General features: G+C 49.9%; 1 protein-coding gene across 1 annotated transcript; it reads right to left on the bottom strand.

The window, feature by feature from the left end:
- Window positions 1–820: 820 nt before the first annotated feature.
- Window positions 821–2,384, bottom strand: LOC123089468 (uncharacterized acetyltransferase At3g50280-like). The gene has a single exon (XM_044511143.1). It carries the CDS (start codon window positions 2,371–2,373, stop codon window positions 964–966), a length of 1,410 nt encoding a protein of 469 aa, XP_044367078.1. The 5' UTR covers window positions 2,374–2,384; the 3' UTR covers window positions 821–963.
- Window positions 2,385–11,691: the final 9,307 nt, after the last annotated feature.

Consider the following 11,691-nt stretch of genomic DNA (forward strand, 5'->3'; position numbering starts at 1 on the left):
TTCGCTACTATAAATATATTATGGTATTGATTGTCAGAAAAAAAAAGAGGCGAGCACTTAAGAAACGTGAGGAACACAGTTTTGCCCTACTACGTTTTAACACTAGTGGCTCAACGTGCATCACACAAACCGCCGTTCGAAATTTTTGGGCCTTTCCATGTGTTGCAGCTGTGGGCGAGCTATGATCAATAATAATACTTTCTTTGTCTTAAAATACTTGGGACGGAGGGAGTAGTGTGATATTACAGTTTAGCTACACATCAGTCAACTGAGTCAAATTCAGCGTCAGTTGATTTTTGAATGAAGGAAGAAGAAGCAAGGAGAAGGGGGGCCTCACCGGAGAGAAGGAAGGGGCCACCGTCATCACCCAGTGTCTATCTTAGGATTCAAGGTGGGGGCGGTGGTGGACGGCGATGGTGGGGGCCGGCGGTGGGGCGCTGGTGTGGGCATTCGCCGGAGAAAAAACTCAGTGCAGGGGGCCCTAGAGGGATGACCGGGGCGGCGGACGACCAGCGGTAGGGAGTGGTTCTGAGGAGGGCGGGAGGCGAGGCGGCGGGGGCGGCGGTTAGGTCGGTGGTGGCTGGTGGCTTAAGGAAGGAGATGTGTCGAGAGGTTGAAGAAAGATTGTGGACCATTAATTTTGCTTCCAACAGTTCAAGAATCGACTGACCTCGAATAAAAAATTCAGCCGAGTGATTTCTAGCCATTCCCACGATATACCGGCTGTGGGCCAATCTTAGCGGATCATAAACTTTGTTCTTGCTTCTGTTTTCTATACTGCTCGCGCTGCACGCTATGAATTGATCACCCAACTGGCAACTGAACGGATTTATTATATTAATCAAACAAATCAAATATGGGTGATGCGGTCAACATCAGTTGCATGATCAGTACAAGAATTAAAGAAATTACATGGCACATGTGCAAATCGGTCGGCCGGCCTGGGAGACGGAGTCACGGAGATCACGGCACGGTGGCGCTCATGAATTCATGGTCGGCGACGAGCCTGGCGAGCGCGTCCGGGGCGAGGCACACCTCCAGCGCAATGCTCCCCGCGCCGCACCCGCCCTCGTAAACCGTCGCCTTCCCGGCCAGCTTGCTCCCCCCGCCGCTCCGCACCGCCACCGGCGCGCCCCACCCGAAGTCGTTGCCGTACACGTCGAACCGCGGCGAGCTCCCCGTCATCAGCAGCGCGGGAGCGCCGGCGCCCCGCGCGAGCGCCGGCGGCAACGCGAAGCTGGGCTCCCGGGCCCAGCCCGCGAGCTTCCCCCTCTCGCGCGCCGCGTGGAACGACGCCACGGCCCTGTTCAGCAGCCACGCCGCGCGGCCCAGCCCTTTCTCGAGGATCTCGCCGGCGGTGGAATCGGCCGCGACGTGCGACACTGCGCTGCCAGAGTAGGCCGCCGGCACGCCGTCCACGCGGCCCCGGCATCCGACGAGGAGGACGTACCGCGTGACCTGCTCTGGCGCCAGCCTCCAGGCGCGGCACACCGCGCGCCACAGGTGCGCGAGCACGGCCTGCAGCGAGGATATGGGGGTGCCTGAGCCAGACATCTCGGCGTTCGCCTTCGACACGAGATTCTTCACGCTCTCCCCGGAGAAACGCACGAAGCATTCCTGCACCGGTGGGCGCTGGCCATATGCACGTCGACGCTGCCCCACCATGTCGTCCAGCTTGCCCGAGGGTACAGGGATGGGGACGGCGCAGCCGTCCGGGAACCACCTCTCAAACCCCGGCAACGGCGAGGAGATCTCGCACTGGCAGCCGCCGTCGACTCTACGCCGGCTGAGCTCCGACCAGGTGTTGAACAGGTGCCAGAAGGTGGTCCCGTCGGCCACCCCGTGGTTGAGCGACATGGCAACAAAGACGCCGTCGTCGAGCTCGGTGACCTGAGCGGCCAGCACCGGGCAGGAGCCCGTGGTGGCCTCCGCGCCGAGCACCCCGTTGAGCGGGAAGAACGACCAGACCACACGCGGGATACATAGCGGAGCGGTCACGTCCGCGACGGTGACACCCGGCGCCACGGCGTGCAGGAACTCGGCGCCCTCGTCGCTGCAACGGAGCGAGATGGTTTGGCCGGCTCCGTCCCCGTCTTCGTTGACGGCGAGGCGTCCGGCGAGAGGGTAGAAGCGGCCCAGGGCGCTCGCCAGGGACGACGCGAGGCGGTCCACGACGGGGACGCTGGGTCCCTGTCCTTGGGTGGTTGCGGCGGGGGGCTTGGGCAGGAGCACGCCCTTCTGGATGTAATCCACGGCCAACATCCGGAGATCCCACGGCGTCAGGTGGATGGTCTCCGGCTTATGCTCCGGGGGCCGGCGTATGCTTGGCTCCGGGCGGACCATGCACCGGGACACGATCCGGACATCGCCCATCCTAGCTTGAGCGTGGGGTTGCCCACGCTCAAGTGCTGCCTTTATGATTATACAAGGACTTTCTTAACAGCTGTTTTGGCTAACCAACTTAATTTTAGGCCACTCTGATGCTGGTGGTGCAAAGGTAGTAGTACTAGCAAAAGGCTGGGAAAAACTGGTTGGAAAAGTGAAAATACGGAGGTGAACATGGACGCGCGCCCACTCAAATAGTAAATTCATAAAAAAACTAGGAAAAACTAAAAATTTCTGTAATTTCATGGTATGAACCTTAGTTGATCATTCTACTCACGTGTGAAGTTTTATGATATACTGACACCCATGATATTTTTAGTGAAGAAAATACAAATGCGACCACACTATTCATTAAACAATGTTTTTTAATATAGCTTCAATTAGCTTCGAGTTAATTTTGCCCATATTACCATGGATGTGATTTCTTCGTGAAAAGTGAGTATACCGGTTGACTATCTATACTAAAAAATAAATTCAGTTTTTTTTGATTTTTTGTAGCATTTTTTTCAAATTTACTATTCATAAAGGGCATGCACGCACCCATGTTCATCAAATTCGGGTCCTTGAAAAAGCTTGATCATACCAAATGCATCCTTAAACCAGGATTGCTATTTCACACCTACCAGATGTGATATTGTTAGCTCACATATACATCACTACCATCCGATTAAAGCTTTAAGATTTGTTAGGGTTGTTTGTGCCTTTTTTAGTTTTTCTTTGTGAAAGTGCGTTACGTCGACTAGAGAAGGGGGGGGGGGATAGGCGATTTTTATGAATTCTTCACTGAGGAATTTCAGGGTGAGGAAATTCCTAAGCGAAGAACCACTTGCAGCGGAATAAGTACTCACGTATAAGCATAACAGAGCAACATCATAGTCTTCATAATAAAATGAGAGACAAACACAGAGTATAGGAAGCGTAAACACAGGATAAGCAGGATGAAGACAAGCTGACTGAAGAAATATGATTGAGGATAGAAAGTCTTCAGTCAAAGTCTTCAAACAGTAATGATCAGGTTCATCAACACATAACTGAGGAAATGAAAGGGTTGAGGAAATAGAACCAGTAGGCTTGGTGAAGATAATGATTTGGTCGACCAGTTCCAACTGCTGTGACAGTTGTACGTCTAGTTGGAGCGGCTGAGTATATATTTAAACTCGAGGACACACAATTCCAGACACACAGTCCTCACCGTATTCTCACTGAGCTAAGATTACGTAAATCTCGCCCAACAGTAGTGGTAAGTCTTCACAAGTGACTTCCAAACCTTCACAGACTAGGTCACTCGGCGATCCACAATTCCTCTTGGATGCTCAGACCATGACGCCTAACCGTCTGGAGGATACACAGTCCTCAAAGGTAACAAGCGTCGGTTCCACACAGGAACAATCTCTTCATTGATGCTCAATCACTTTAGGTTTGTAGGTGTTTTGGTTTTTCCTCACTTGATGATTTTCGCTCAAAGTCCTCAGAGGATGGGATGCTCTCAAATGACAAGTGTCAGTTTCTCTCGGAGCAGCCAACCAGCTAGTGGTTGTAGGGGGCAGATATTTATAGCCTAGGAAGCAGCCCGACATGATAAGACATAAATGCCCTTCCAGAATATGACCATTAGGTGGGTAGATATTTTAGGATAGCTGGCGCGTAGCACAACAACGGTCGGATATTTGAGGTTCGAATTCCTCAGCGCTATCATGTTCCTCACTGTGTAGGCAATCCGCACTGGCGAATTTCTAACTCCTCAGTCAGAAAAAATTCCTCAGGGACCAGAAGATCTTCGTCTCTGTCACTGAAGAAATTGACTGAACTGATATGACATTTCCAATGGCTTCACTCTAAGGATTGGGTAAGTGTAGGATTTTGAGATGAGCATCACTTGGAAATCAGTTTTCTTAGTATTATCTCGACCCCCTTTAACAGTACGGTGTTTCCTATTACTCAAGAAGAAAACGAAACTATGAAAACAAAAGTCTTCGCGCTTCATAATCCTCACATGAATATCCAAGTCTTCAAGGTCACACCAATTTCTTCATTTTCAAAGTCTCCAGGAGAGCCAAAGTCTTCAGCTGAAGACATTCATTTTTAGGGGTCGACTTTGACTGTAAATATCAAACTCCTCATCGACTTATAGAGCCTGTGTACACTCACAAACATATTAGTCCCTTAACCTATAAGTCTTCAATACACCAAAATCACTAAGGGGCACTAGTTGCACTTACAATCTCCCCCATTTTGGTGATTGATGACAATATAGGTTAAGTTTTCAACGGGGATAAACATATGTATTGAAAGTACTCAGAATTGAGGAATTTGATAACAAGATATAGAAGAACTCCCCCTGAAGATGTGCATAGTGAGGACTTTGCTTTTGAAGCAATGCACACTTGAAGAGTAGAATCATGGAGATCCCCCCCTATATCTTATAATTTATACACGCATTTAACATATCGAATGGAGAATTTGAAATGCATGATGAAATATGGTGACTGATGTAATTTAGCATGCTTGCATAGGATAGATGAGGAAATAGCATGCAGAAAACATAGCAAAAGTATCAGGTCACCATCGGACTTAAGTTTACAACTCATTCAACAAACACTTCAGAAGAGCGAGAGTTGCAACTTAACAAAAATAAAAGCCCATATAGATAGACCCGACCAACTCAAATTTCTCCCCCTATGTCATCAAATGACCAAAAGGGATGAAAAATCAGGACTAATGCCCCTGAAGAATTTCTTCACGATGTCGATGGAGGAGCGTCAGTTGTTGTAGTAGGGCCTGCCGCAGTGTCGTCCAAATCCTCATTTTCATCCGTCTCGCGGGATGAGGAATATGAGCTGGGCACCAAAGGAGGAACTTCAAATTTCTTGAATTTCTTCGGTGGAGGTTTAGACCAGTCGAAGTCCTGTTGGAAACCCATTTGCTTAAGATCTTCATCACCATAGAGATGAGTCAGAACAGCCCAGGCGTGATCAAAAACTTCATTGAGGTAATAGTGGTTTTTCTTCACAGAATTGTATGTTGTAGTCATGTTGTGAAGAATAGCGCCAAACTGATGCTTTACCCATTTGTGATTGCGATCCACCTTGTGATGAAGACTGAGGAGAAGCTCGCGATCAGTCATCACCCTTGGAGCTGTAGCTTGAGGACATTGCTTTGAAGCATTGGTGGCAGAGTCATGAGTAGCAGAGTCATCATTGGTGGAATATGAAGCAGCTTTGCGAAACTATCCATCCAATGGACGATTGCCTTCATCAATGATAGCAGTGGCCTTTCCCTTTTCATCAACTGATGAAAATGTACGGTTGAGGACTTCAATTGGGGGCAAGTAGCTGCCATGGTTGAGTGTATCAGCTTTGTAGTTGAGTGAATACCTTGATCTGAGGAATCTCATAATCCAGGGCGCGTAAGGCTTCAACTCAAAAGGAGTCATTGCAACATTCGCCAAAGTCCTCATGAAGAAATCATGGTAGTTCACGGGAATACCGTGCATGATGTTGAATAGCAGATTCTTCATGATGCCAACGACTTCTTCATCATTCGAGTCGTGGCCTTTGATTGGACTCAAAGTCTTGGTCAGAATGCGTTATACTGTCCTTGGCACATATTGCAATTCCTTCACAAGGAATTTTGTCCTTGAGGCTTGACCAGGATTCAATGGCTTCATCAGAACTTGCATGTAATGATCAGACAGCTCAGTTTCAGAATAGATGAAACGCACACCTTCTGGGGGAGGACTGACAGGCATGACATGAAGCAATTCAGTTGCCGATGCCTTATAGTGAGTGTTTTCTGTCATCCATCCAACACCCACGAGTTCACATCTTTAGCATTGCCAGTGATGTGCAGCGTCGCATTGAATTGAAGAATGAGTTCTTCATTCCAATCACAGATGTCTGTGCAAAAATTGAGCAATCCAGCATCATGAATAGCAGCGAGGACTGGAGTGAAGTAGGGCAGTGATTCCATATCAACATGAAGAATATGCATATGGTTGAAGACTTTGTATTTGTTGAAGAGCATTGAAGAATAGAAATTGGCTTGGCTCGCAGTCCAGAAGCGCTTCCTCCTCAAGCAAGCAGAGTCATAGGGATTGTAGTCAGTGAAGAATACATGCTCGTTGAAGAAAGCACCAGCCTTGAATTTCGGAGTCTTGGAGAATGGATTCTTCGAAGTTGGATGAGGAGTATCTGTCAGTTGAAGAATAACATCAGGGATATCAATCTCCTGAGCCGCAGGCTGAGGAATATCAGCTTCTGCTTTAGTAGCAGCTTGGGCCTCCATTTCTTCATCAGCTTTTTCATCAGCACTAGTGGTTGGAATCTCTTCATGAATGGAAGGAGTAGGATGAATTTCATTAGAGCCCATATGAATTTCAGTGGGTACTGGGGACTGAGGAATTTGCTTTAGGGGTGTGAACATGGGAGAGTTGGGGTGTTGACTTGCCCAAAAGTCATCATTCATGACAGATGTGGTGCTCCCAATGTCCACATCCTCATCCACTTCCATTTCTTCAACGCCAGCCTCTTCAGCTGTGAACTAAGGCATTGGCGATGATACCTGGGAGTTGAAGTGAGGGTATCAACTTCAATTTCTTCATCCATCTGCTCTATGGAAGTAGCAGAGGGATCTTCTTCAGCAGATTCTTCAGGAATATGATATTCTTGACTAAAAGGAACAAGTTCCTTTGATGGCATGCTTGAGAGAGGAACAACATCAGTAGGGTTCTCAATTGAGCTCGTCAAAATCTTCGCCTTCTTGGGTGCAGAAGATTCTGAGGAAATAAATGCTTTCCTTTTCTTCAGAGCAGCTCGCTCAGTAGCCTTTGTTTTCTTGACTTCCAAAGCAGAAGGAAGAATTGGAGATGGTGTTGGCGTTGGTGCAGGAGGAGAAGAGGAAATTGGTTCAGTTTCTTCAGGCACAACTGATGCAGTTGGCCTATCTTGAGAAATTTCTTCAGGCACATCTTCAGATTCTTCAGCTGTCCTGACTTGTTCTTCAAGGGCAACACTAGTGGTTGCCTTGACAGTTTCTTCAGCGACTGGAATTTCTTCAGCAGTCCTGGTGTCGGTGTCAAAACCAACGGATCTCGGGTAGGGGCTCCCGAACTGTGCGTCTAAGGCTAATGGTAACAGGAGGCTAGGGACACGATGTTTACCCAGGTTCGGGCCCTCTCGATGGAGGTAATACCCTACTTCCTGCTTGATTGATCTTGATGATATGAGTATTACAAGAGTTGATCTACCACGAGATCAGAGAGGCTAAACCCTAGAAGCTAGCCTATGGTATGATTGTTGTTGTTTCCTACCGACTAAACCCTCCGGTTTATATAGACACCGGAGGGGGCTAGGGTTACACAGAGTCGGTTTACAGAGGAGGAGATCTACATCCGAATCGCCAAGCTTGCCTTCCACGCCAAGGAGAGGCCCATCCGGACACGGGACGAAGTCTTCTATCTTGTATCTTCATAGTCCAACAGTCCGGCCAAAGTATATAGTCCGGCTGTCCGAATACCCCCTTATCCAGGACTCCCTCAGTAGCCCCTGAACCAGGCTTCAATGACGATGAGTCTGGCGCGTAGATTGTCTTCGGCATTGCGAGGTGGGTTCCATCTCCGAATACTCCAAGATAAATTCCGAACACAAGGACCGTGTCCGGCTCTGCAAGATAAAAGTACATATGCCACCGTAGAGAGAATAATAACCCACGAATCTAATCTGCTGACAACTCTTCAAAAAATGTTATCACGCCACGGTCCAGTTTTTATTCAAATCGTTTTTACAACCTGCTTCCGCACATATCGCGAGGCGGTTTCTTCAGCACGTCTTGTCAAAGCAGAGATCGTGTCCCCTTAACGCGGGATCTTTTCCAATACGGGCGTGGGTAACCCAACCGCACCGTCAATTAAGGTAAGTGGGGAACGAGCAGGCTCCGTTAGGCAAGCGGGGAGGCGTAAAGTTTTATCGCCTTTATAAAGGGAAAAGCCTCCTCCTTTCTACCCATGCCTTCTTCTACTTCTGCTCGCCCCTTTCCTTTCGCCCGAGCCCTAGCGCCCAAGCATTCATCCTCCCCACCAAAAAAGGTCCTCCGAAAATGTCTGGATCCGGAGCAGGAGGCAAGTGGATGGCCTCCTCCGTCCAGGAGAAGGATATTAAAAAGCTGCGGGCGGCCGGATATCTGGCCAAGAAAATCGGCCACCGTCTTCCAATGGCGGGACAGATTGTCCCTACTCCGGAGCCCCATGAGAGAGTCATTTTCCTCCCCCATTTCGTCCGCAGGCTCGGGTTCCCCCTCCACCCTTTTGTTCGCGGCATCATGTATTACTACGGGATTAATTTTCACGATCTATCCCCCAATTCTTTCCTCAACATCTTGACGTTTATTGTCGTGTGCGAGGCCTTTCTCCGTATCTCGCCGCACTTCGGGCTATGGCTCAAGATCTTCAACGTGAAGCCCAAAGTGGTGAACGGCAAACATGCCGAGTGCGGAGGCGCCATGGTGAGCAGGATGCCCAAGGTCACATGGCCGACGGGTACTTTCAACGATTCCGTCAAGGAGTGGCAGCAACAGTGGTTCTATATCACTGAGCCGTGCGGCAAAAAGTGGGCCGCTGCTCCTGAGTTTCGATCTGGAGCCCCTTTGTGGCTCACGTCCTATCCCAAGAAGGGCGTGAACTAGTCGTCGTCCGACGAACTGTCAGTGATCCAGGCGCGCGTCAAAGGTATGGAGGACAAGGCCATTAGGCTTGTTGACGTGGTCCAGGTGATGCTGGTCCGCCTGATCCTTCCTTGCCAGCACAGAGGCTGTGATTTGTGGGAGTATGACTCGGCCGAGCACCAGACCCCGCGGGAGCTTTTCGGCTCCTCGCACAAGGACATCTGAAAGGTGCTCTTTAAGTCCGGCAAACCATGGCCGAACTCTGCCGCAGACCGCGGGTACCAATTGTCCCACCCCATCAGTCCGGTAAGTCGTCATCATATCTTGGCTATTCACATGTTTCATTGATATGTCCCAAGGAGATGTTTTTTAATGTGTTTCTCCACGGGTGCCTTAGGAATTGACGAAGGTGGCGGAACGGATTCATTGTCCGGCCCCGCTGCTGGAAGAACCGGCGGGACCTCTTCTGATAAAGATGTTGGTCCCAGCGCCTTACAAGGCGCCGAAGAAAGAGGCCAACAAAAAGGCCAAGGAGACCAGGAGCGGTCTCCATCGTCGTGGTGCTTCGGACACGAAGTCCGAAGACTCCAGTGACCCTCCCTCCTCTGGAGAAAACAAGGAGGAGGAAGAGGATGAGAGGAGGAAAAGGATGAGGAGGAAGAAGAGCCCGAGTCCCCTACGAGGGGGAGGAAGAAAAGGACAACCTCCTCATCCTTAGAGGCTGATTCGCCTAAGAGGGGAAGAACATCCATCCCCGAGGCATCCACCATGGCTACCGATAGCAGCCCGGAGTGGGATCCTAGGGCCCAGCCCTTGGTAAAATCGTAAGTGCACGAAATCCCAACATATTCATGCATCCAGAATTTACTAGAATGTAGTATTTTGATTTGCACCGTACTTTTTACAGTCGGTGAGGTCTTTGGCCCAACAGGCCTCATCAGAGGACTCGTTGAGTTCCGATGCCTTGGAGAGTGAGACACCTCCCAGGGCCCCTTCCCTAAAGCCTGGCTATGACACCGAGGTGTCGTCAAAAAGGGACCTGAGCCAGGGGGGCGTACCTCGGGGCCCGGACACGCAGGAGTGGCGGTTCCCATGAATGTCGACGACGGGGGCGATCGTGGATCCGGCCCGCAGCCGGACACAGCCCCGGAGACCCTTAACGCTCCGAGATCAGGCATGCAACCCCTCTTGACTGGAGGGTGCGATCCTGCTTCGCCCGCGACCTCCGTCCAAGTAAAGGCGTCAGGCGGCCTATCGACAACACTAGAGAGTGCGTCCATCATTGATGAACACCGCGCCCTTATGGGCGTGGTGATAGAAAAGATTCAAGCCGCCGAGAGTGGACTGAATGAATCCTGCGTCAGCCTTATAAAAGGCTTGGAGGTATGTGTGGAAGACTATCATAGTATAGATAGTAGCCCCTGATACACTGTTCGGAGAGGACAAGAACCGGACAAGGGATCAACTTCCCGTTCGCAAGAGACTTAGCTAATGACATATTTTTTTTTGTGAATCAGATGTCTGCAGCGACTGCCTCCTCTCATACTGCGGAAGTGTCTGGACTCAAGCAGAGTCTGGTGCGGGCCTAAGAGGAACTTGGCCGAGTGAAGAAGCAACTGGAGGATAAACGAGGTATATTTTGAAAACTTTTAGTAAGTTTTAGCACAAGTAAGTAGTTGTGACTATCTTAAAGTATATATATCACGCACTCCAGGGGAAAATGCCAAAATTGAGGCGCTCAAGAAGGCTGTTGCCTTGGCCGAAAAAAAAGCGGCCGCGGAGCAGGCTCTCCGTGAGAAACACGAGGCGAGGGTCGTGGAAGCTGAACAGGAGCTTCAGGAGGCCGTAGGGAGAAGCGAGAGCTTGGAGCAGAGTCTATCATTGAAAGAATGCGAACTCACCCAAGCTCTCCGGACCGCTAATGAGGCTCGGGAGGAAGCCCAGGCTGCGCTGAAAGATATCAAGGAGGCGCGGAAGATTGCGGCTGGTAAGGTTTTTTTTTGTTCAGAGCGCCTTACGTTTTTGCAGGGAAGATTCATGGTGACCCATTGAATCCTATTTTTTTCGGGGGCATTTGCGGATTTGCCGCGCAGCATATCTGATGCTGTCCAATTCTGCCGAGCTGAGAAGAAGGAAACTGCGGAGAAGCTCTTCTAGTCGCAGTATTTGGCGCCGAATTATCTGATGCCATTTGTCGACCAGCCCAAACAGCTGATCGAACTGCATCAGGCGGACAAACTGGCCATGAAGGATTTGGTTATCTGGCTGTGGCCCGTCGATCCCATACCGAGTAGTTTCTTTTGGCTCGTGAAGCCGATTGCAAGGGCCTGCCCTCGGCTGGACGTCATTAAGCGGTCGGTTTGCATAGAAGGGGCACGAATGGCATTTTCCTGTGCGAAATTGCACTGGGGGAAGCTTGATGCTGAGAAGCTGATGACCGAGGGGCCGCCGGAGGGGAAGGAGCACCGCAAGCCCGAACTATATTATGATGGCGTCCTGAGAGGCGCCCGCCTCGTGGCCGTGGAATGTACGAAAGATATTATTTTTCCCTGAAAGCAGTTTTGCTATCCTTTGGAAGGCAAAACAGAGTCACTTATACGTAGGTGCCTGTTATGTGTAAATTTTATTCCTGCACAGCCGTTTAATATG

This window comes from Triticum aestivum, chromosome 4B, assembly GCF_018294505.1.
Source record: "Triticum aestivum cultivar Chinese Spring chromosome 4B, IWGSC CS RefSeq v2.1, whole genome shotgun sequence".
In the NCBI taxonomy this organism is placed as follows: Eukaryota; Viridiplantae; Streptophyta; class Magnoliopsida; order Poales; family Poaceae; genus Triticum; species Triticum aestivum.